The sequence below is a fragment of the Pinus tabuliformis genome, chromosome 8 (genome assembly GCF_031772625.1).
Source record: "Pinus tabuliformis cultivar Carrire ecotype Pingquan chromosome 8, CPIR1, whole genome shotgun sequence".
Classification (NCBI taxonomy): Eukaryota; Viridiplantae; Streptophyta; class Pinopsida; order Pinales; family Pinaceae; genus Pinus; species Pinus tabuliformis.
Window position 1 is genome coordinate 739,126,019 of NC_142294.1, and position 26,574 is coordinate 739,152,592.

Sequence of the window (26,574 nt, forward strand, 5' to 3'; positions counted from 1 at the left end):
CGTGTATCAATGATACAACCTTTAAACAACAACAACAAGGGAACCTTTAATACTTATCAACACAAGTGATCATATTGCCATGACAGCTTCTTCAAGCAGCCAATTTTCAACCTGAATCTTAGTCATAACTTCAGAAAACTGCCCTAAATCAGTTGTCACTGATATGTTTTCAAACTGACTTTCTATCAAGCTAATACCTCTGCCCTTCGATTTTAACCCTGGAGAAGTTTGATTTTAACCTAGCTTTGAATGATTTCAAATTTCAAGAGAGAGAGGAGGCCAAATAGGTCTGTCAACCAAGAGCCACACACCACAATATGATAAAGCTTTGTCTTTGAAGATAATGACACTACAATTTGGTATCAAGGTCGGAGTAAGGGTTAGGATAAGGTTGCCAAGGCATCGTACAAGAGATGAGATGTTGTAGAACTCCAGATAATAAAAATAAAAACTTACAAAAGCTACAGTTCCGTGTGCTCGAACTTAAACTTCAAATTAGTGCACTGAACCCTTATTACAGAATTTGGGTTGCCTTACTAATTTAAAACCCTAACAGATCAGTCCTTAAACATAGCCCAAAACTCTTTCATATCAGACAGATGTAAATTATGAGGTAGTCAACTGTTACTTGCTAAGGTTTGAAGAATACTTTGAGATCCAAACAATGAGTCGAGATACCATCACTGGTTAGGACTTGAAGAACGCCAATAGGTCTGAAATTGCTTAAGGCTTTAACCATAAAAGAGTCTTCAAATCAAATGCTGCCAGAATTATATCAACGTTAGAGTTTGAGTTCCTCAAATCAAGCTTAGTTTGCTGCAGAGTAAGGCCACTCAAGACCTCAGAGTTAGCATCAAGAAGAAAGGTCGTATTGCCTTGAAATCCAAATATCAAGCAATCAAAACATCTTCCTTTCTCCACAGTCCCTTCGCGGACTTTTGCACAAAGGTCGACTCTAGACTATGACAGATGAATATGTCAATAGCATATATATATATATCCCCAAGAGACTGTTGCAGAAGCTAGTGCAATTCGGTCATTGTACAAACTTTAGATTTCACCCAAAATTGCTTCTTCGTTCTGAAAGATTGCCCATAATGTATGCCGCAGAGGATAATTTATGCCTCAAAGGATAATCAAGGTTGTATAGATTGATACTTAGAATATCAACGAACTCTACAAAGGTATAGGTCTTGAATAGAATATGACTGCCCTCAGCAAAGATCCAGTGCAAATGTTCAAAATAAGTATGAAACTAGAGGTTTGGCTTCAACACACCCTTCATATCTACCTTAAAAACTCAGCTTCAAATACATAGAGGTATGCGATGAGCCAAACGGGATGAGATGGATGCAAAACCATATATGTTATCAAAAACATTCCAGAGATATTAGAGCCATGCAAAGTACCCTAGATTAATGCGAGGATTTTAGAGAGAAATATCTCCTGCGCTATTCTTTTGGGAATGATTCAGTCCTCCAAAATGAGTATTGCAACACTTCAAACAAAGTTCTACAGTGGCTCGGCCCTATCTCCAGAAATCACAGAAGATTTCGTCCTTTAAGAATATCCTTCCATAAGCTCATGAATAAAGTCTCAGACATTTCTCAGAAATTAATGATGATACAATCTCAAGCTTGATTGGTTAAGTTTGCAAAATAATCCTCCTAGCAAGCCGAAAATATCTCGATATCAATCAAAACACACCTTATGAATACTGGTACATACCTTGTTGACTTCCAACCTTTGCCCGCAATGCTCAAGTTGCTCTTTGATTGGTGCCCATATTCACTGATTAGGGCTTCTAGAAGGCCTTAAGAAAATATCACAGGTTTTCATTCTTGAACTCGGACTTGCCCTACCACAGAGGGTTGAAGGCTTAAATTAAATCAATGAAATTCCTCAGATGCTTCTTAGTGATTGCATTCTCTCATGCTTGGGCTTGTCCTCACCTGAGCTTTGATACCATGTTAATTTTGAGTTAACATGTTCTTTGTTTAGGTCAGTTACTTCGCTAATCCATTTTCCCATTAATCCATCACATTAAGCATTATCATATGACGGTCAATGATGAAAGAACATAAACGATAAATGTTGAAGACAAGCCAAGACAGAAGAACACAAGAATATGGCTCAAGCTAGGGAAAAACCTCAAGATGGGGAAAACCCTTGATCAAATCTTCTTATTATCAATTATCAAATGTTCAGCAGAGAAAGAGAGAGAGAGAGAGAGTACAATGATTCAAAGTCAATACTGAGTTGCCAATTTGAAGATCTAACATCACAGCCCTTAGACAAATAAATGATCCACTCAAAACTGTAATCCTGGCATGAACTGGAGACATACTATTGAAGAGGGTTGGTCTAGTTAGGATTGTTTACGAATCACTGTTATCCCTTCTAACTACACCAAAAACTCCTCCTCTTAACTGCGGTTGTACTTGACATGCAAGGTGTTGCCATTAGGGCTGGTTTGTACCCAGATTAGGCATCTCATCCCCCTTCATCTAGGGTGGGTCAGACCTGCGGCGCTACCTGAGGTAAACCGTAAAAGATTAGAGTTGCGGCCTCACAAGGAGAGAATTTCTCCCTTAAGTTAACCACAGACTAGCCCAGAAACAATTGCACTAACTCGGCCTGCCTTTCTGCTCCTGAACTCAGACCTGCAAGGATAAATTGCCCATACAAAATTGTCCAAACTTTTCCTTATGGCCTGTGGTTATCCATCTTGGAGAATCTCAGCTCTGATGCAGAAGATAACTCAAAAACAAACAATCTTTCGTCCTCCTTCAAGAATTCGGCTACCAGAGTCATATATTCAAGCATGTTGATGTGAAATGAGGATGGAGGGTGCCTCTATTTATACAAACCGTTGAGGGCAAAGAGACATGACACTTGGGCTTCATCAGCCTACATGAAGATATGGCCGACCTTGGTAGATTGCACACGTGGGCATAAATTCAAAAACACACTTCTGCTTGTCCAAATTTGATGATCTTTAGGTTGATTTTGGTCCTCTCGAATGTTGAAGAATCTAGGGCAATTAGGTGTAGTGTGATTCTTCTTGACTTGATAACAATTTGTGGAGTCTTTTTTACTTTTTCTTGTTAAGCTTAATCTTCTTCTTATTATTATTAATGCATGTGCGTGTACTTCATCAAACTGCTATCAAAACATTAAAAAAAAAAAAAAAAAAACACAAGATGTTGGCTCTCTGCCAGGGCCAAAACCTCTCTTCTCTTGAGAGGAAAACCCTTTAGTAAGTTTCTCTTATTGAAGCTTCTTATTGACCAATGCCAAACCCTAGACCCTTGACAAGAATATCCTCCAAGCACAAGTCAAGCCCTTTCAAGATTACTTCTTCTTGCAGCACTTCGTCCTCCTTCTAGCACTTAGTCTTTCTTCCTTCGGCACTTCTTCCGGCAACTGTAGAGACCTTTGATTGTATACTTTAGAGTGACCCTTGATCTTTTCTTCCCTTGCTAGTGATGGAGCCTTTCAAACTTAAGGAGATGATCTTGTTGCCTCCCAACCGAGCCTTCTTCTCTTTCACAAATATTGCAGACTTTAGAGCAGTAGTAATGCAGCCCTAGTTCTTCGCACGTGTGAGGGAATACCCTCACAAGAATTATGTTAGACTTCTCCTTCTAGCTTCGCTTGTATAGCCTTCTTCCACGCTTGAGAGAGAGACCTTATAGGCCTAATGATCTAGCCCAACCAACGAAATTATATGACTGTTATAGTGGTGTTGTTCTGACCATAGGTAGGGCTTCCTTTCTTCGCACGTGTGACTGTAACAGCCCTTTAAGACTTCGGTTTTACTTCCTCCTTTCTTCGTTGCCTTGGAGACCCTTTACTTGTCTTCTTATTACCCTTTTCTTGCCTTCCACCTTCGCTGATTTCAGAGGTTATGAATGTGTTATCTTTAGAGGAGTGGACAACCTCTATATATAGAGGATTGTCCCTCCTCCTTTAGGCCGACTTGTTGCTTTGAGGCCGACTTGTCTTCCTTTGCTGCGATAGGTGCTTTTAATGGTGCCATTGCTTCTTTTGATGGTGTCTTTGCTAGGAGAAGACTTGACTTTGCTTGGAGGTATTCTCTTGACCCTAATACATAATCATACATGGTGTAACATGCCCTTAAGGCCTTCAACATTTCCTTTTGACTATTTGACTCACCTATAGCACTTAACATGTGCTAGACCTACCCGGATGCGGGTGATTAAATGGCAATTAATGAAGATAAGATAGGAGAACGGCAGGCGGCCGAGCCACATGGCCACCCGTGTCCTCCTCCATGCCAATTTATGGCATAAAACTGTCAACCTGCAGTCACCATTAACCTGGTGCTCAGATCGAGACGTCTACGGCAAGCTCAAAGACATGGCTAATGCAAGCCAGAATTCATTCTCCCCTTCCCCGCTCAGATGCTCTTGCCCCCCTCACGCAGAGGAGCCGAGCACCCACACTATCACAGGGAGACACTGTTGGCTTCTCAGCTGCGTGGATTTGGGGAATGGTTTCCATTTCACCCAAACCACTCACTGCACTTTGAATTCCGCCCAGATTACCTCTGCTTCTCGACTAAACAGCTCCAGTAATCCCAGAGTGAACTCTGCTTCACTTGCTGCTCATACTGATAATACCACTGCCATCCTAGCCCATACCATTAATCGCCAACCTGCCAAACAAGCCATGCCGAGGCAACGCCATCGGATGCGCAGCAGAAGAGGTAGCAGTCGCGGCCGGAGCACTCGCCCCACCTCAACGCCCACCCCTGAACCGAAGACCCACTCCTCCTCACCTTCTTCTGACCATTCCAGAGATCATCTCTCTGGCAGATATCCGAAAACCCACAGCGGAAGAGGTTGGGCACAGGACTATGGTGCCAGAAGAACGAATGCAGCTACCCAAACGACTGGCCCTCTTGACCCCCTCATCCTTCTTACCACACGACACAATTCCATTTCCATAGCATGTTGCATCGTCCCGCCATTATTGCCACTGTCACAGTGGCCTTCAGTGAAGAATTGCGTCCACAGGATGAGCAGGCGGCTAAGACCCACGGACCTGGGACAGAGAATGGACAGACCAGCAAGCAGCCGAAGGCCGAGGAGACGCGAGACACAGGCAGACCGGAAGACATGGACAGGAAGATTGCTACGCTCAGGCACAAAGATGGCCATGACAGCACTCTGCATGGCAAGGATATTGTTGGAGGCAAGCATGCAGTCGATGGCTGCTCGGGCGGCACGCAAGAGGTAGGAGGCAGCCAAGGTGGCACGACTGCAGCGGTGGAAGAGTGGGAGGACTACGGCTGTCGAATTGTGGAAGAGCCGGTGGACGAGGATGACTACGGCTGTCGTGTCGTGGAGGAGCCTCCACCAGATGCCCAGTGGGCTCAGCAAGACACCTGTCCGAATCGCCAGGTCATCTAATGGTTCTTTTCATGCAGTTTTATCCTAATGTTTTTTCAATCCATGTGGTACATTCTGATTGGTTCTGACTTAAGACCCCTGTGTGGGTTTTCTTTTGTTTTTGCTTATGATTTGGGACCCCTGTGTGGGCATTTGACGTTTGGGTACACTCGGACTGGTTTCCCCTCGGTGGGCAGTCACGTTTGGTTTTTTGCTTACCAATGACATAACTATGTTCAGCACCGCAGAGGCCGGAGCCTCGTTGTATTTTTATCTTTTTTCATTAATAGAATAGCATTACTTAGAAAAAAAGCATGTGCTAGACCTCTTTCAATAAGCAAGAAACTCATTGACATATATTACAAAAATAATATTTCTTTTCTTGAATAAGTACAAATATCACAAGTATATTTATGAAGACCAAACCTAGTTACATTTCCTTCAACATCGAAAAGAGGAATTCAATGCAATAATCATCTCCATCAAAAGACATATCCAAAGTGAAATTTGGCCCTAGTTTCCAATTTTAACAAGGTCAGATTTGGATTTATTGGAATATTCTTAATGTACTTTTGATGGACGGAATCTCTCTCTCATAAGGAAAGAACTTTGGTTGGGTTTCCCGTTATGGGTTTTGCCCTGGTTGTGAGCCTAATCCTAGTGTCTCTTGTTTATTGCTTATTGTTCATTGTCTACTATGATCTCTATTTACTGCTCTTATTGATAGTATTGAATTGTTGAAGTTTTTCATGTATAGCTACTTGATGATTAAAGTATAAAGAAAGAAATGATTGCATCATTAGAAGTAGTTATTAATTGTAAAAAACTATTCTAGTCCTTGCTACACTAGAATTTCAACATGGTATCAAAGCCTTTGTGAAGAAGAAAGAGCAGAGAGATCATCTTGAAGAGCACTTGAAGGGCATCTAAAAGGTATTTTAAAGAGTTTTCGGTTTTGTCCTCTATTGTGACCAGCAATCTTCATCATGAATTCCTTCATGAAGACTGAAATCAAGCTTGAAGGAACTACTAAAGAGTTGAAATAATCCTTGAAAGAAACAATGTTTTGGGAATTGTTACAAGAAAAGTTAATGAACCATATGATCGAGCAAGAGAGGAGAAATTTCATGAAGATGATATTTTGGCAAGGAGAATCATATTGGATTTTGTTAGGGATCATTTGATTCCCTATATTGTTGAACATAAGACTGCTAAGGCTATGTATGATGCTATTATTGGATTGTATACCATTAATAATGTGAATCAATCCATCAATCTAAGAGGACAACTTCGTAATATCAAGATGACAAAGAATGACATAGTGGCATCATATTTTGTCAAGATATCTCAAATAAGAGACCAACTCAAAGCCATTGATGAAGTTTCTGATAAGGAATTGGTAGCTATAGCCTTGGGTGGTCTTCCTAGATCTTGGGATTCGTTTGCATTAGGTATTAGTGCAAGAGAAAATGCTCCAACCTTTGACAAGTTATCGGCAGCATGTACTCAAGAAGAATCAAGACTCTTTTCTAGAGGAGACATTGAGGATCCAAGTATAGAAGCATTGCAACCCATGCTAAAGGAAATAAGAAGAAACCAATTTTTCGCAAGTTTCAAATAAGTGTTGCTAAAAGACGAGGTCCTGGATCCACTCCAAAGAAGGAATCTACTTCACAAAGAAGACCTCCTCCTCCCTCTCAAGAAAGAAGAGATAGAATAGGTAGAAGAGATATAAGAGAAAGAAATGATCTATCAAGTGTTCAATGCTTTCATTGTCAAGCCTATGGCCACTATCAAGCTCATTGTCCTCAAAGGAATCAAAGAGATGGCTATGAAAGGAATGTTGATCATATATGAAGAGGAAGGCACCATGCATCTGTTGTTGATCTAAATGAGTCATCTTCAAAAAGGAGGCAAAGAAGACATGATTCTGAATCTGAATACCCATTTACTTGTGCCCTTACAGGGTCCATTCATTATGAAATTTGACTTGTGGATAGTGGTGCCTTTAGGCACATGACTGGAAGTCATGATCATCTGTCTGAGTTGACTGAAAAGAAGTTTACTCAAAAGGTTGAGCTTGGAGATAATGGCAAATATGAATTCAAGGGCATTGGTACGTCATCCTTTCAATTAGAATCTGGAGGTAATGTATCTGTTAACAATATTTTATATGTTCCTGGTTTGAAGAAAAAATTGTTGTCCATATCATCTCTTGAAAACAAAGGATATAGAGTTGTTTTTGTTGATGGACAAGTCTTCGTATGGAAGAAAAATGCATCTTTTGATGTTGCTAAAGTCATTGGAGTATGAATTGGAGGACTGTATCATCTCCTTGGTCACTCAATCCAACCTCTTATTCACAAGACTAGTGAACTTAGTGAGATTTGGCATCGAAGGTACGCTCATATGCACTACAAAGTTTTGGGAAGATTGAAAGATTTTGTTAAAGGTGTATCTGAACTTAAAATAGACCATGATGGGGTATGCACAGGATGTGCTCCTGGGAAAAATGTTAAAGGAAAATGCACTAGCAATAATAGTAGATCCAAAGTAATATTGGTTCTTGTACATTCTGATGTCTGTGGGCACATGCCTGATAAAACCTTGGGTCGATGCTTGTACTATGTATCTTTTATTGATGATTATTCTCACAAAACTTGGATATATCTGCTCAAGACCAAAGATCAAGTGTTTGAAAAGTTTCGTGAATCCAAAGCATAGGTTGAAAATGCTACAAAAAGAAGAATCAAGACTCCAAGGTTTAATAAGGTGGGGAATATGTATCAAACTATGTTGCAGGAAACGTTGGTCATGGGTCCCTTTCAACCAGGAAACGGAACAGAAACGAGGAAACTTGTATTGTACAGCCTGGAAACTCGTTTCCGACCGTACTAGCACATTTCTCGTTGGGGAAACATGGCCAGTATAGCCTGGAAACTCATTTCTAGTCATACTGGCACGTTTCACACTAGGGAAACGTGGCCAGTACGGCCGGAAACGAGTTTCCAGGTCATATGGCAGAGTTTCCACTTCACAATTGAGGTTTTCTTTTCTTTTTTTCTTTTTTTCGCTTCTAATTTTTTATTGGGCGAATAAATATCTTGTGGATGCTTCTAGATGCCTCTCTCAAGTTATAAAAAGACTCTCACCTCATTCCCTCATCACACAATTGAGCAAGTCGTTTCTCTTGGAGACAGACGATTTTAGCAAAGGAGAAAAGAGGAAGAGAGTTTCAGCTAGGGCATTTTCAACAATGAGCATAGGAGATTTCAGCGGCAGATTTGGAGTCCAGAGTTTTTGGCTACAACATTCTTGGCTTTTGGCTCAACTACAGCGATATTTTTCATCTTTTTTGGCATTTTGGGGTAGCTTTAGCTACAAAAAATTAATTTGGGTAAGAAGCATTCATTTTCTTAGTTTCTACTATTTCTTCAATTTTTCGAGGGTTTATGCTTCCAAATATATGAAAAACATGTTTTCTTTGCACATTTGTTTTTCTTTTTTAAATTGCAGTAATGGTTGCCAACCAAGGTGCAGCTGCAAGTTCAAGACCCAGGTCCAACCCAAGGGTTGAATATTATCCTCTTTGGAGGCATGTTCAAAAGCTTCAAAAATGTGGAGATGGTGGCTCATGGGAATGGCGATGTAATCTTTGTAGTAATTCGTACAAGGGCTCCTACTCAAGAGTGAAGGCACATCTTTTGCATGGAGGAGGACAGGGGATTGCAGGTTGCACAAAAACAGTAGACCCATTGGCAAGGAGGGCATATCAAAGAGAGCAAGATGAGGCAGATGGAATTAAAAGAAGGCATGATGAGCTTAGTCAAGCTACTCCTCAAGCTCCACCTAACATTGAGCCGAGGATTCTAGTTGAAGCAAGGAAGAGGAGAGTCAGTGCCACTCAACAACATGAACAACCAACATCCAAAAATACCAGAAGGGCATCCCCTTCAGTTCAGGATAACAGAATTGCTAAATTTTTGAATGTGCAAGCGAGAGAAGAAACTGATTCCAGAGTGGCTAGGTACATCTATGCATGTGGTATCCCATTCAATGTTGTTCGCCCTCCTTACTAGCAAGATATGATAAAGGCAATTAACAAAGCTCCTCAAGGGTACAAGGGGCCCAACTATGAGAGATTCAGAACTTAGCTTCTCAAAAATGAGAAGGAGCTTGTGGAGGATATCTTATCACCAATTAGTTTTTCTTGGAGTAGCTCTGGGGTTACCACAATCTCAAATGGATGGACAGATACAAGGTGTGGACCATTGATAAATATCATTGCCACTTCCCCCAAAGGAGCAATGTTTATAAAGGTGGAACACTGCTCAGGAGAGGTAAAAGATGCACAGCTCATTATTGATGTTATTATAAAATCTATTGAACAAATAGGGCCTAATAGGGTGGTGCAAGTTATCACGAATAATGCACCAGTTTGCAAAGCTACAAGTTTAATTATTGAGGGGAAGTATGACCACATCTTTTGGACACCATGCATTGTCCATAATCTGAATCTGAACTTAGAGGAGATCGACAACAAAGTTCCAAGGATAAAGGAAATCACAGGGGAAATAAGGGAGATTGTTAAATTCATCACCAACCACCAGCAATCTCAGGCAATATTTCGAGAGTACTCCAAATTGGAGTTGTTAAAAGTTGTCGAGACAAGATATGCCTCAAACTTCCTGATGTTGCGTCGCCTTGTTGAGGTTAAGCAAGCATTAGTTTCTATGGTGGTGAGTCAACTTTGGGTTGAGTGGAGACAAGTAGATTCAGAGCAGGGATGTATGGTGCGTAGATTGTGCCTTGATGAGGACTGGTGGAGTAAGATAGATTTCTTGCTAAAGTTCACAACCCATGCATTTGAGCTTCTTCGAGACGCTGACACTGACCAACCTTTTTTAGGAGAGGTATATGATGGCATGGATTCCATGGTTGAGAAAACTATGGAAATCATTTCACAAGAGTCTCCACAACTTTTGTTTGTTGATGATCATTTTGTTGATTTAGTCAAGAAAATCATTGTTGATAGGTGGAACAATTTCAACACTCCATTGCACACTTTAACACATGTCTTGAACCCCAACTTTTATGATGAGGAGCTTATTGCTCAAAGAAATTGGAAGAGGAAGGCACCCCATAAGGATAGAGAGGTGGCTAATGGGTTGAAAAAAGACCTTATAAGAATATTTACATCTCATCTACACAGGGAGGTAAAGGAAGAATTTGTCAGTTTTACTGCAGGATTAGATGATTATTCAGATATATCAGCTTTGGAGAGAAGCACCATGAATCCAGTTAGGTGGTGGATTTTTCATGGAGCAAATGGTGTACATTTGCAAAACCTTGCCATTTGTGTTCTTTCACAAGTGGCAAGCTCTTCATCAGCAGAAAGGAATTGGAGCACCTATGGTTTTATTCATTCTGTGAAGCACAATAGGTTGGGCTCACAGAAGGCAGAGGATCTTGTTTATGTGCACTCCAACCTTCGCCTTGCATCTCGTAGGGGTCCAGAATACAACAGTGGTCCTTCTAAAGAATGGGATGTGGATCCAGAAAGTCTTGATTTGGATCTCTCTCTTGCTGCCCTGAATATTGAGGTCCAGCCTGGAAGTGGAATTGGCCCATCATCTTCTTCAGCACCACCATCCACTGTTGAGCATGCTTCTGCTTCTATTTTTTATGAGGATTATGATGATGAGGATTAGTCTTTTGTCTTTATAGTTCTTGCAGCCTCATAGTCTTTATTGTACTTGCAACCTCATATATATAATAAAGGTTGATTTTGAGATTTGGATATATAATAAAAGTTGATTTTGGATATTCCGATATTGCTATTTTTTTATGTGATCATTCATGAGTAAATGTGATGTAAATTTAATCATAATGTTTAAACTTTAAATGTAATAAATTATAATGTATCATGTATGCTTTATGATTGCACATAACATTTCTTAAATGTCCTAAATTCTAATATATATATATATATCGCGTTTCCCTGTTTCCAAAATTTGGGGGGTATTTCCCCGTTTCATGCAACTTAGGTATCAAATGAACTGAATGATTTCTGCAGGGATGCTAGAATTAAGAGGGAGTTTATAGTTCCCTACTACCCCGAACAAAATGGAAGAGAAAGAATAGAACTATAGTAGTTGTCAAAACTATGTTGCATGATCAAGAGTTACCTATGTTTCTTTGGAGAGAAGCTACAAGGACTATTGTCTACATTCAAAATTGGTGCCCACATCAAATTTTGGATTACAAGACTCCTGAAGAAATCTTTACAAGTGAGAAACCAAATGTTGAACATTTAAGAATCTTTAGTTGTCTTGTTTCTGTTCATGTTCCCAAAGAGAAAAGGACAAAGTCAGAACCATCCAAAAAGAAGGGTACCTTTGTTAGCTACGGTGAGAATTCAAAGGCCTTTAGGGTCTATATTCCAGGGCAACGATATATTGAGACTTGTAGGAATGTTATTTTTTATGAGGATGCTACATTTTGGAAGTCCAAGGGTTCAGACTTGGACTTTGATGATGAAGTACAGATGGCTCCAAAGAATGTGGAATCAACACCTAAAGAACCTGAAACTATGAATGAAGCCCCACATGAAGAAGACATTGATCATGAACCTGTTGAATCTACAAAAGCTCCTATAGATAAGACAAGAGACCTACCTAGTTAGAGAAAACATTAAAGAAAGTTGAAGTTCATGCTGTTGCTCGTGGAACTTTCTGGGAGATCATGAGGCCAAAGAAGTATTATGGTTATACAGCCTCGATGTGTAAGATCATTGAGTCTAAACCATCTTCCTATGAAAAAGTTGTTGAAGAACAAGTAAGGAAAGAAGTGATGAATGAAGAATACCAATCCATATTGAAAAACGATGTTTGGGAAATTGTGCCTAGACCTAAGGGAAATCCATTGTGTCTTCAAAATGGATCTACAAAATAAAACATGTTGTTGATGGAAGTGTTGAAAAATACAAGGCTAGATTTGTGGCTCGTGGATTCTCCCATAAAGATGGAGAGGATTATGACGACACCTTTGCTCCCACTGCCAGGTATGCATCTATTAGGTCTATTATTGCTCTTGCTCTATTACAGGTTGGAAGTTGCATCAAATGGATGTCAAAACAGCTTTTTCGAATGGGGTCATTGAAGAAGAAGTTTATATTGAACAACCTCAAGGTTTTGAAGTCCATGGTAGAGAGACACATGTTTGTAAGTTGAAGAAGGCCTTATATGGCCTAAAGCAAGCCCCTTGTCATGGTACTCCCGCATTGATGATTATCTGTTGAGTCTTGGCTTCAAGAAGAGTGATGTTGATCCAAATCTATATTTCAAGGTTGTTGAAGGTGAACCCCTGATATTGCTATTGTATGTAGATGATTTGTTTTTTACAAGAGCCGAAGTATTGATTTTCCAGTGCAAGAGGAAGCTAGTTTCTGAATTTGAAATGAAGGATCTTGGCCTCATGCATTACTATTTGGGATTGGAAATTTAGAAAAAACCTGATGGGATCTTTGTAGGCCAAGGCAAGTACATTGTTACTATTCTTCATAGATTTGGCATGATGGACTGCAAGTCCATGGACACTCCTATGGTGACAAATTTGAAGAAGATCCAAGACAGTGATTCTGATTTGATTGATCCAACTATGTATCGCAAATTGATTGGCTCGTTGAATTATCTTGTGAACACCAGGCCTGATATTTGTTATGCAATGAATACATTGAGCCAATTCTTGGTTGAGCCTCGTTGTGTACATTGGGTTGCAGCTAAACACATTGAGATACTTGCGAGGTACCATTGAGTATGGTCTGATGTATGCTTCTAATGGGGATTAGCAATTGTATGGTTTCTCTGATGTTGATTGGGTTGGTAGCTCTAGTGATAGAAAGAGCACCTTTGGATATTGTTTTAGCCCAGGCTCCGCTATGGTTTCTTGGTCTAGTAGAAAACAAACCTTTATTGCTCTAAGTACAGCTGCAATTGAATACATTGTTGCTAGTGCTACCTGCTGTGAGGCTATATAGTTTCAAAAATTGTTCTTTGATTTGCTTGATTAAATGTTGAAGCTGACTATTATATATTGTGATAATCAAAGTTGTGTAAAGCTATATGAGAACTCAGCATTCCATGATAGATCAAACCACATTGAAATCAAATATCACTACATCTGGAATATTGTCCAGAGAGGAGCTGTGAGGCTCGAATATGTTCCTACTGATGAGTAGGTTGTTGATTTGTTGACAAAGCCTTTGTCCCAAATGAAGTTTGGTTATTTCAAAGAACAACTTGGAATTGTTGAGAACCCCTCTCTTAGAGAGAGGGAGCACTGATTACATAGCAGCATATTATGGACCATCTCCCGTAAGCTATGTGTTGTGAGACCTTGTGGTCCAAGAGATGTATTGTTGATTCCTCCTATAGGTTGTGTGTTGTGAGACCTTGTGGTCCAAGAGAGGTATTATTGATTCCTCCTGTAGAATGTGTGTTATGAGACCTTGTGGTCCGGGAGATGTATTGTTGATTCCTCTTGTAGGTTGTGTGCTATTAGACCTTGTGGTCCGAAAGACGTATTGTTGATTCCTCTTATAAGTTGTGTGCTATGAGACCTTGTGGTTCGAGAGATGATTGTTGATTCCTCCTGTAGGTTGTGTGCTATGAGACCTTGTGGTCCGAGAGATATTCTGATTTGATGATTCCTCCCTTAGGTTGTGTGTTGTGAGACCTTGTGGTCGAGGAGATGCTTTGAGATGGATGTTATGTATCTTTCCTTGTGATGATATTGAGAGAGAGAGAGAGAGAGAGACTTGGATTGTGATCTCTTCCTTAAGTTCTGGGTTGTGAGACCTATGAACTGGTCGGGAATATTGATCTCTAGAGAGAATGAAAAATTACCTCCCTAGCTAAGACGGAGTTGAATTTTACGTAGCTATGGTCGGCATTTTTCATTCGCAAATATGAAGGGAAAATTATTTTTTGTCACACTACAAGTCGGCCTCATTAACTTCTTCAAGTTGCCTCCATTAGGTCTAATTAGCCCACATGAAACTAATATAAAAAGGGCATCGTTGGCATTCATTTGGACATTGAATCATCACCAGTTCAATTTGCAATTTTAGAGAGCATCTCCACACGTGCGAAGAACAGATAGAAGACTTTTCAGTTGTGTTGACTTTCTCTTTGAGACTATGTTGACTGTGTTTTTTACTTGGACAATTTGCATGTGTTTTACCTCTTATCAGGTCTCCTTGGAAAACCGAATACCTCAGAAGTTCGTTGATTCTTTGACACTGCAATTTCACTTCAGCATTGTGACATTGACTTGAGTTAACCATATTACTTGACTAAGGATTTGACTGAGATTCTTTCACTGGTACATTGACTTTTCTGTGGTGGATTCAATATAGAATTTCGGCCTCTCATTATAGTGATCTCAAGGCCGAATTTCGGCCTCATTGTGCAGACTTTATTCATTGAACATAAGTTGACTTTTTGTCTCTATGTTGACTGACTTTTTTTGGTACTTTGTTGAGGTCAGATTTGGATTTATTGGAATATTCTTGATGTACTTTTGATGGACAAAATCTCTATCTCATAAGGAAAGAATTTTGGTTGGGCTTTCCCATTGTGGGTTTTGCCCTGGTTGTGAGCCTAATCCTGGTGTCTCTTGTTTATTGCTTATTGTTCATTGTCTACCGTAATCTCTATTTACTACTCTTATTGAAGAATTGAATGATTGAAGTTTTTCATGTATACTTGATGGTTGAAGTATAACGAGAATTGATTGCATCATTAGAAGTAGTTATTAATTGTGAAAAAACTATTCTAGTCCTTGATACACTAGAATTTGAACACCTAGATGTACACAAATACCTTAAATTCTTTGGATAATCTGGCTCTGAGACAACCCCCTTCTAACACAGCATTCTCAAAAGCTTGCCAAAATATGTTCTAGGCAACCCCAAAGCTATATGGGTAGACTTGGAAACTCTAACTGTACTAGACAATATAGTTTGGTGGCTTCATCTGTTAAGAAGCTTTCATGCCATTCAACAAGGAAAACCAAGCTATGTATAACAGCCATGGACCACAAGAGACCACTTCATAGCAATGACTTTCTTCCTTAAAATAAAATTGAAAAATGCCTTTGGTCACATTGTATATGGTCCAAGGCCTCTTAACCTAAATCTTGTTCATAGAATCATGTGTGATACAACCAACAAAATACCCTAACAGCATATATATTTCAAATTCTTGTAGACAACACATATGCATAAGTGCAATACCAATAGGAAATTCATTAGGAAATATTTCATTATCTCGTGGACAACCCTCAAGATGAACTTTTGTGGAGCCTTCAGTGGCACCATGGTTGCCAGTTTTTCCTGCATGCAAAAACATCTCTTGAGAAGTCGTTGTAATCTCACTAACCATGGGTATAACAAATCCATGCATGCCTTGTGGCGGCCTAGGAGAATCATAATTCCACTAGTGTGGTGACCATGCTGTCCAAATTCAGTAAATGTTAAAAGAGAGCCAATAAATTCGACCTTGATAGAGGTCAGGCGCCCTCACACCCCATGACATCAGGATATCCAAAACTAGCAAAGCATCTGAAACCTCTCCTTGGCTGATCATTCCTTCATGTGTCTACTTGTCCCATCTTGTGTATTGAAAAATAATGTTCAGGAAAAAAAATCAATGTATTATTTATTAAAAAGGGAGAAAAAAAAACATTGGCACTTTGAATCTAGAGTTCTATGTTACCCTTTCAACGCTTAATAGATGGAGTTGAGATGTGTCTATCCTAGTTACGAAGAACATACAAAGAAACAAAGGAATTAGTGGTATAAAACGTAACCATGAATATTATCGACAAGCATTTCCACGGCTAAGAAAACAGAGGAAAACAGTTTTAGTAAATATCGTATTAATCTCCAGTGATCAGCTTAGTGACTATTTTTTCTAGATTATGTTGTGCAGTGTGTTTTATCAAATGCCTGACTTTAGTCTGTTCGCTTGCATGGATAAACATAATAAATAAACAAAGACGAAACAAATCCCACTTGGAAAACTTTAGGCAAGTCGCCAAAACGCTAGGCAAGGAAACTATGGTTAATCTGCAACGTAGAAAATTATACGTGCTTCCATTTAAAAATCATTTGCATTTTATCATAGAAATATTCAAAAGCAGAAATCACATGACAGAATGAGTATAAATTGTTCTCCAGGGCCAGGGGATGGACACACACTAATGGGTATGGGTGGGCTTCGACCTTGTGACCTGAAAATTGCAGTACCACAAACAAACCACTTTGCTATTTGAGGCGAGTGAAAATCTTACCATGATCGGTGAGACCGCAGATGTTTCAGGCTGTGCAGCGCCCTCAAAAGCTGAAAGAGGCCTTCTCCCTCGAACAGTTTTCAATCCCACGAAAAACCCTTAACGATAGAAAACCCCAAAAATTCGACGGATTGTAATAATAAAAACCCAAATCGATTTGTAAGTGTTCTATTGGGCGACTAGGGCGGCCTCGGAATCACCCTACTATGCTCCAATAAAATGCAGCTCCGGGAAACCCAAATCAATTTGTAAGTGCTGTATCGGGCGACGTTGGCGGTCTGGGAATCGTTCTCCTGTGGTGGGATAACATGCAGCCCCGGTGTGTGAAAAGAAAAATAAATGGGGAGCAATGAATTCATCTGGTGGTTTTTTTCAACATGCATACTTCAATTCTTTAGTGTAATTCTTATACCGAGGCGACGGATTGCGCATGGTGTGGGGAACACGTTTCCTATTTTTGGGAAAAAATTGCTACCGGTTTATGAAAAATGTAGGGCACAGTTGTGTTTATTATTGCAATAATTTAATTTAAGGTTACAATTTAATTAATTAAATTAGTGTTTACCATTTTTATTTAATTATTATTAATAAGAATATTAATATAGAAATGAAATGATATTTTGAGGTTTACAAAACTAAAAATACTCTATAAAACTAAAACTAAAAATACTCTATAAAACTATTAGCTCTTTGTTTTGGTTTTTTTTCTAATAGTTAATTAAAGTAAAATAAAATGTTAATTAAAATTAGTTTATATAAAATAAAATGTTGTATCTTAAAAGTGTTTTTGTTTAGCTAAGAGTTTGTCTTTTTCGGACTTAAAGAAACAGGGTAACGACCTAAGACCCATAGGCATCTGGTAGGAGTGAAACTCTGCCCCTTAAGTAGCGTGGTTTTTTCTTGAATAATGGTGATGAATCAACCTCCATTAGGGGATAGCAACTAGAGATGGTTATCCTCACTAGTGGTTTGACAACTTAGTTCTGATAGGTTTTCCCGCCTGTGAAAAGATTTGACAACTAAATTATGATAGGTTTTCCCACCTATAAAAAAAAAAAAATTGTGATTATGACTTTTGAAATAAGTGGTATTAAATAAACTATTTTTAGTAAATCTTAAACCTTTATTTATGAAAAAATAATTTGTTTAATTTAGGTTAACTAAATAATAATAAAGTTGAATTTACCATATATAAGATTTATATATAATATTTTGTATTGTACCACATCAATGCAGAATTAAATATATGGTAGAAAAGAAATGCAAAATATAACGTTGACATTTCATGTATATTAAAAACATGTTAATAAGGGTAATGGTCGCAGAAAAAGGAGTTGCACTAAGAGGTTGGGGATTATGTCATTACATGGAAATCAAGGGGTAAGCCACAACAATGTGAGGTGGATTAAGTGTCTCATTCTTTTTTTGTCACTTTGAACTTGTTTTGATAAATTTAAATAAGTTTTTTTAGATATTTTCCTATTAAAAAAGTTTTGATATATATGTTGATTTTATTGATTTATGATGTTGTAAATTTTTAGTGAATATAATAAATCATGTATAATTAAATTTATAAATGATAAATTGAGCTATAAAAGGAACTATTTGAATTTATGAAAGGGACCAAAAAGAAATAGAGGTTTAATAAGATGAATATAAGTCGATATATTTTCTTGTTTTGTTAATTTGTATATCATTGATGCTTTCTTTTCATGCTCGTTTCATGATGATGAGGAATACCGTCCATTGGAACTAGCATCAATATATGAAATCTTTTTTTGATGATTAATTGATTTGTCTTAATATTTTGTTTTAGTGATCAAAATATTTTTGAGGAACTTTTTAGTCTCTCTCTAGTTTTCATGAGTTAACAAATTTCTTTTAACCAAAACATAAAATGATTTTGTATCAAAATGTGCACTTGGAGGTGCATCAATATAGCAGGAGTACAAAATTCATGAAGTCGTACGGTCTTTTCTTCCACCGTGATATCTAACCAAAATCCATTAAAGAATTCTATTATACTATGAGTTATGTGAGTATAAAGCCTCCAATACAGTGCTAAAATCAAACAAAATATAACCTACATGCAAAGAAACTATGAAATTGTTATTGATCTACCATATGCCCTACTCTGACTCCAAAGAGGGATCACTGGCATTCAAATCAAGAACCGTGACATTTCCAAAACTAACAGAGATATCAAAAATAAAAAGAGACTAGCTTGGTTTGATCCACATCTTGTTGTAGCTCCATAATTTGATTTCGAAGAGTGTTAATTTCATCTTCAACCTTTTGCAAATGTACCCTTTATTCAATCAAAATTCCCATTGGTTATGCTAGGCTAGTTACTAACTAATTACACCTTAGCTACATTTGAAGGATTTTCCTCCTGCAAGGACTCGATCTCCTACTCTACCCTACATTATTGACCCCTACTAAACTTCTCCTAATTTTGGTTACTATAAAGAGTGTTGCCATAGGGCCAATAGTCCTTCTTGTGCAAAGTACATAACATTATTAAATTGTCATTAGGAAAAAGCTTATTTCCAGCTACAATATAGGTAAACTTTACCATCATTTAACCACAATTGATGCTTGAACATACCCTTGTAGCCTAGACCAAACTGTTATCAAAGAAAGGAAACCAGGGAACATTAGGCTTGTCAATGGTACAAGCCAACTCCAGAGAACATAGAGATACATCATAGCATCTCCATTAAAGACCAAAATATAGCCACTTAAAGGCCCTTGCCTTCGCCTAGGAGAGATGGATGCATGTGGCTCACATGCTTACCATTACAGCAACCTAATGCTACTAACTAAGCCATCAAGTCAAATAAAACTCCACATGATTAACAATGTACGATCTTAATGGGCGAGGGATCTACTACCTCCAAGAGGAGCTTAGGGCCTTTATGAAAATGCATGGTTGTTGATCTAAGAGACAATCAAGCCTCCACGTGTCCATCTATGCCATGGGACAAATGTGTCCCCATCCATCCCCATCTTTTTCAATGGAGCATGAGAATCAGGAAATATAGTGAGTACCAACCCTTTCATTTAAAACAATGTTGCTAAGTTCCAATGTTGTTCACTTGTTTACCAGGAAATTTGCTTCCTTATTTATATGTCAGAGTACACAGTATATTAAATAATTACTTATATGTTTTAATAGAGAATGAATCCTCATGATGGTGATAATTAGCTTCAGGTACTTAAGAGAAGAACCCAAATAAATAAGTTGAATTATATTGTGAGAATCTTCTACAATGATTATTTTGATCGCATTAAGAGAGATAACTTGTTCAAGCCCTTAGAAAACATTTCCACTTTTTTCTTTTGGCTCTACAAACTTTGCTTCTAGGGTTTGTGCCTCACTCGTCAATGCCTTGCCTTCTAATGGCACCATCATAGAGGGGTGTAGGAGGCATCTCCTACATAAGACAATCACTTCCAATCCAATCATGTCGCCTCACACAAACTCAACAATTCCTTAGCTCATAAACCACAACTAGAGTAGTTGCTACCTCTACTACTCCAGCAACGAATAATCCAAAAGCTAATGGTTCTTGCCTTCCTCATGCAATCAAAGCTCCCCTCCTAAAATTCCCAACAACAAAAAATAGGAGCAAAAATCAAATATGTGAGAAAGCATGTAGTATATGCAAATTTATAGGTCTTTAGCCCTAAAAAAAACCCCTACTCAGTTGGATCCAAAAGAATTGGATACTCAAAGGGGATCTCAAGGGATCCAAGAGTTTCTTCATTACCATATTTAACAATATAGAGGATAGAGATCACATTTTTCGTGGAGGACCATATTTCATGAATTTAGTTGGCTTATTCATACCCCAACAAAGAAGAATTTTTCGTGGCCCCAATCTAGATCTGTCTTTATTCTCTCCCTGAGGAGATTTGAGACCTTGAAATCTTACAAAACATTGTTAATGCCATAAGGAATTTTTCCATGGTCTTGGATATCATAAAGCAAGGTTGATACATTTCCTATGCTCATCTATACATATCCAAGCCCCTCCCAACAAGTATTCATCTGAGCAGTGAAGATGAAATATGGGTACAACCAATAAATTATCAACAAATCCCCTTTAGATGTCAAAAATGACATGAACATGGCCATCTATTATGACAATTCCAAACAAACCAAGTCCAACAAAATACACAAGTAAATTTGTCCTCAGATCAAGATGGGTTTACCAGGGCCACTAATAAAATGAAAATAGTAAAAAAAGGATTAGAGAATCCAACCTCTTAAAATGCATCGAGTCATAACCGGTACATAGTCCTTTGGCAGTTGGAAGAAAATGAAACAACTACTAAAGGAGAAAATCCCAAAATGGAAGAGATTGGGCAAATTGGTCAGCAACCACCCCAACCAACAAAAGATTCACAACACACCTACTAACAAAGATTGCTAAGAGGATATAAAAATGGCGGATAACACCCAAGACTTTTCAATGCACAAGATTTCAAGGCAATGGACTTTCAAAATACTAACTTGCAATCTCTTATAGAGGAATAGAGAACAAAGACCTAACAACCATTACTGGGGAGCAAGTTCAAATACTCACTAGAGCATACATATAAAATCAAGATCTAATTCTTTATTAAGCTCACGGACCAGGTAATACCCCTACCCACAACTTATTTTTCCTCTCATGGAATCAAAAGAAACGCTCCCACGTATCAATTGAGAATTAAGAAAGAACCAAAGAAAAAGGGGTAGACAAGCAATAGCCAATTACTATAAGACCTAAGGGATTACTTGGTGAATATTGGTGGAACGTCACTAGTGGATGCCATCTTTCAATCCTCATCTCAACATCATCAATGAAAGTCCTATATTGGAATGTTAGGAGTCTTAATGGGAAATCTAAGCAAATTTTACTAAAAACAAAATCCACCAAGAACACATTAACATCATGATGATTCAGGAAACGATGCGCTCTTTTGAATCTTTGAACAACCTTTTAAAGAATGTCTAGAGAAACTGTGATTATCTAGCCCATAATATCTAAGGAGCATTAGGAGGTATTGCTATAGCATGGAACGCTTCCTCAGTCACTCTTTAGGGTTCCTTTTCTCTGCCTAGAATCCTAATTGCTAACTTTCAAGCCATTGGTTGAGTCAATTCAAGTTTCATAACCAATGTTTATGGACCTAGTATTCCTAATGGCAAAAATTCTTCCTTCAAAACCTCCAAAGAGCCTAAAAGCTTATAGGGGAAAACTTCTAAATTATTGGTGGAGATTTTAAAATGATAAAAAATCTTAATGAAAAGAAAGGTGGGATTCATAGACTTGATGAAGAACACCCCCTCTTTGTGGAATTTATCAATAACTCCGAACTTATAGATCTAAGCTCGTGCAATGGCTTTTTTTCAAAGGAAAAAATTGTCATTTTATTTCAACTTTTGAAAAAGGGTTATCTGCATTCAGTAAGAGTATCCTCTTAGCTTATATGCTTATGAAATTTTGAAAATGTAAAACAATCCTGAGAAGTAAAGTGTGATAGTAATCACTTAAATTATCTTTCTTTCCTTTCTTTCTCTAGACCTTCTGCCATCCCCCTAAGTCAGGGCCAACTAGAACCATTGCCAAATAGCTCACAGTTATCTCTGGTGGGTGTTCTTTACATGAATTTAAGCTTTCTAAAACATGAACTCTCTTTGTGCCCATCATCCCACACTGTTTGTGTGCCACATTTTTATGTTGTTCTCATTCATGGATCACTTTTGATTATGTACCATTATGCTTGTGGGTTGCATTACCATTATGGACTTGAGTACCTCATTCTTCTTGGTTTGGAGGGTTCTTTATGATTTTCCCTTCTTCTTCCTCCATGAGATAGGGATCAAAAGGTTGTCATCCTATTGTTTTGTGAGCCTACCCCTTTTTCTTTTATGGGTGCTTAACACACACGATGGCTTATACACCTAGAACAGTAATTGAGGAGGCACATCTCAAATAGCTTCAAGAATCGATAGATTCCTCATAGTAGAGTCTCTCTATACTTTAGGCATCAAATTCAAGGCTTTATTCTCCCTTTCCAAGGTTCGAATCATTAGCCCATAGAATTATTTATGGACTAGATTGGCAGTCACAGGAACAAGCCCTTTAAATTTAAGGAGTTTTGGTTACGACATCTTGTTTTTCTCTCTAATATAAAAAAGTGGTGGAAAGAATCATATCATTTTGCCATGACACTTATGTATTGCTTCCAACAACGATTAAAATATCTCAAAATTAAAATCAAGACTTGGAATATTGCATATTTTAGTAACATCCACAAAGAAAAACTAAGTTAGAACAAAAGATGGCTACCACCCAACAAGCAATAATATCAATTGGTAAATCTAAGGATTTGGAACATCAAGAAGCAATCACTCACCTCCAGCTAGAGGAAATATTAAAGCAAGAGGGAATCCTCTGGAGATAAAAATCCCAAGCACAATGGCTTAAAGAGGGAGAAAAAACACTTAGATTCTTCCACGAATCCATGATCATCCATAGGAAAATTAATAGAATACCAAGCATCAAAACACCCAATACCAAAAAGTGGAAAGTCATAATGTAATAGCCTAGGAACTCATGAATCGTTTCCAAGCCACACTCACATAAACAGTTATGGACTAAAGGCATGCTATCGAGAAAATAATAGAGCACATATTTGAACTTGTAACAAGGGAACAAAATTATCTCCTTTTCAAGGAAATCATCATGCAGGAAGTGGAAGTAGCTATTATGGAATGCCTAAATGCAAGTCCCTAGGTCTTGATGGCTTTACCACTAATTTCTACTAGGCTTGCTAGAAAATTCCATGGTATGATGTTTAGAAAGTAGTAGACGACTCTCAATACTCCTCCTCTATATTAATAGCCCTTGATGCTACCTTTATATCTCTTATTCCTAAAAAAATATTGTGTTGATTCTCCTTCATATTCCAGGCATATTTCCCTATGTAATGTTATCTATAAAATCATCTCCAAATTTATCACAAATTGAATAAAACTCATTATCCACTCACTTATCTCTCCTAAGCAAATTGGTTATGTGGAAGAAAAACAAATTATGGACAACATAATACTAGCCAATGAACACATTCACTCACTTAATTCCAAGAAGCTTCCAGGTATGCTCATCAAACTTGATATGTCAAAAGCATTTTACAAATTGAGCTGACAATTTATTTTTCACATGCTCACTACTTTTGGGTTTCTAGAAAGATTGATTCATTTGGCTCTTCCCCTAATTTCCAAAACTTTCTTCTCTGTCCTAGTTAAATGGTCTCCCTCTCCCATTTTTGTCCACTCAAGGGATGATATTCAAGGAGACCCCATATCCCTTTACATCTTTCACCTCATGGTTGAAGGGTTGGGTAGATCTATCAACTCATCCATATAGCTTGGAAAGCTAAAAGGTATTCCTCTTGGTTCCCATGATTTATCTTCTTCGCACCAATAGTTTGTGGATGATATTCTTCTCTTGGGCTTCCCCTTTGTCAAAGAAGCCACTCGCCTTAAAAATATCCGTCAATACTTCTCTAATGCTTTGGGAATTCCATTAACATGGAAAAATCTCAAATCTTCTTTTTTAATACCTTGCTAGTTGTCCAATTTCACATATCTTTTTTGCTTGGTTTTCAAAGGAGGTCTCTTCCATCCAAATACCTGGGATGTTGATTTTCTTAGTGCAATATAAATTAACACAATATTTCTGAAATCACGATAATTACTTTTGATGTAGATTTTCTTTTAAATTATTCTAATATATCATTCAACAATTATATTTCAAAAATTCAACCATAAAGAACAATAAAACAGTAAAGATGACAATGCACAAAAGAAGACAAGATTTACCTTGGAAAAACCCACCAAGGGGAAAAACCTAGCAATCTTTTAAATAAAGCAATTATTCTTGTTCAACGAGAGACACACGTAGACCTATGGTCAAACTTGGTCTTTCCCTCCAAGTCAAGCCACCCAATCTTCCCTGCAACTCGACCTGATTTGATCTACCTTAGATCAAATTTTGGCCTCTCAAAATATGCCCAGAAACATCTACCCAAAATTTTGGCTCTGCACTATAGATTTGCCTTGCACTATCAATTTGTCTGGCAAAAAATATTTACTTGGTACCTCAGATTCATCCGGCACCATATATTCATTCGGTACCACATATTCGTCCTGCACTACAAATTCACTTGATACCATAGATTTGTCTAATACTGCTAATTTTTCCTACACTACCAATTCATCCCGCACTATTGATTTGTCTGACACTATAAATTCGACATGTACTTCTTCGTTGAGATGTCCATAATGCGCGAGAGACTGAATGCCTAAGAGGAGGAGGTTGAATTGCCTTTATATAATGATCTGTCTAGGCCAAAGGGGTGTGACTTTAGTCAAGGCTGACTTGACTTGGAGGGAGGTTATCTTGAAAAAATATGGAGCTAAAAATTACATTTCAAAAATTCAAATTTTCTTCTTTAAAAAATCACAATGGGACTCTAACTCAAACTAATTTTTATTTTGGATCTAGCATTTATAAATACAAATACATCAAGTGACCAAATATACATTATGAAGACCGACCATAGTTATAAATTCAACACTCCCTCTTAACTAGATAGGTATTCGTAATCACTATCATGTGTTCTCGAGCTGACAAATTTCCCCAAAGAAAAGGTTACGCATCATCACCAACATCATCATTTATCATCATCATCTTCTAGTGGCCATATTCAGGGTGGTACCAAGCCCATAGCAGTGTCATCAACATATTGGGACTCACTCAATCTCATGGCCTCTTCCTAGGCCAAAATGTTGAGACCCTCAACGAGTAAGCACTGACTCACCATTCATATTGAGCAATTTGGGCCAAGACCTTACTCCAACGCTCCTAGTGTGTTATCAGGGCCTAGATTTGAAAGGACCTCGCTCCACCCTACCCAATGTGTGACCAGGGTCTAGATGCTGAAAGGACCTCACTCCACCCTACTCGGTGTGTGATCAAGTTCTAAATGCTAAAGAACCTCACTCCACCATTCTCGATGTATAATAAGGGTCCACGGCCTCACTCCACCATTCCTAATGTATAATAAGGGTCCACAACCTCACTCCACTATTCTCGATGTATAATAAGGGTCCACGACCTCACTCCACAATTCCTAGTGTGTGATAAGGGTCCACAACCTCACTCCACCATTCCTAGTGTGTGATCGAGATCTAGATGTTGAAAGGGCCTCACTCCACCATTCCTAATGTGTGATCAAGGTCCATGACATCACTCCACCATTCTTGATGTGTGATTAGCATCAAGATGTTGAAAGGACCTCACTCCACCCTACCCAGTGTGTGATCAGGGTCCAAATGTTAAAGGACCTCACTCCACCATTCTTATTGTGTGATCAAGTTCCTCCTTTGAGAGCCACTCACTCAACCCTGCATGTTGATCACTTCTTAGACTCATTCCCTCTAATGAGAGAATGTTCATCTGTGCTACAGACATATCAACACTCCCTCTTAATGAGAGTGGTAATCTCCACGAGCCCCAACTTGTCTTTGAAGTATACGTACTTGTCCCTAAGCAACGAAATCATTAAAACATCAATTGTTTGCTCATCGGTCAAGATGTACTCGAGCCTTATTGCTCTCCTCTACACCATGTCATGGATGTAGTGGTACTTGATCTCAATATGCTTTGACTTGTCATGGAACACACAATTCTCTAAAAGCTTCACACAACTTTGATTACCGTAGTGTATCATTGTTGGTTCC

General features: G+C 38.3%; 1 protein-coding gene and 1 long non-coding RNA gene across 2 annotated transcripts in view; both read right to left on the reverse strand.

The window, feature by feature from the left end:
* Window positions 1-17,216, reverse strand: part of TXR1 (Protein Transporter, Pam16) — an 84,678-nt gene extending 67,462 nt beyond the window's left edge. Inside the window, exon 1 of the mRNA XM_089372752.1 lies at window positions 16,773-17,216. Coding sequence (XP_089228878.1) covers window positions 16,773-16,775 — 3 coding nt within the window. The 5' untranslated portion in view covers window positions 16,776-17,216. The remainder of the gene's footprint in view (window positions 1-16,772) is intronic.
* Window positions 15,681-16,236, reverse strand: LOC149237693 (uncharacterized). Its single transcript, XR_016246310.1, has 3 exons — window positions 16,196-16,236; window positions 15,979-16,091; window positions 15,681-15,813 (listed from the first exon to the last, which is right to left on the reverse strand). It is a non-coding gene; the product is annotated as an uncharacterized LOC149237693 (long non-coding RNA).
* Window positions 17,217-26,574: the final 9,358 nt, after the last annotated feature.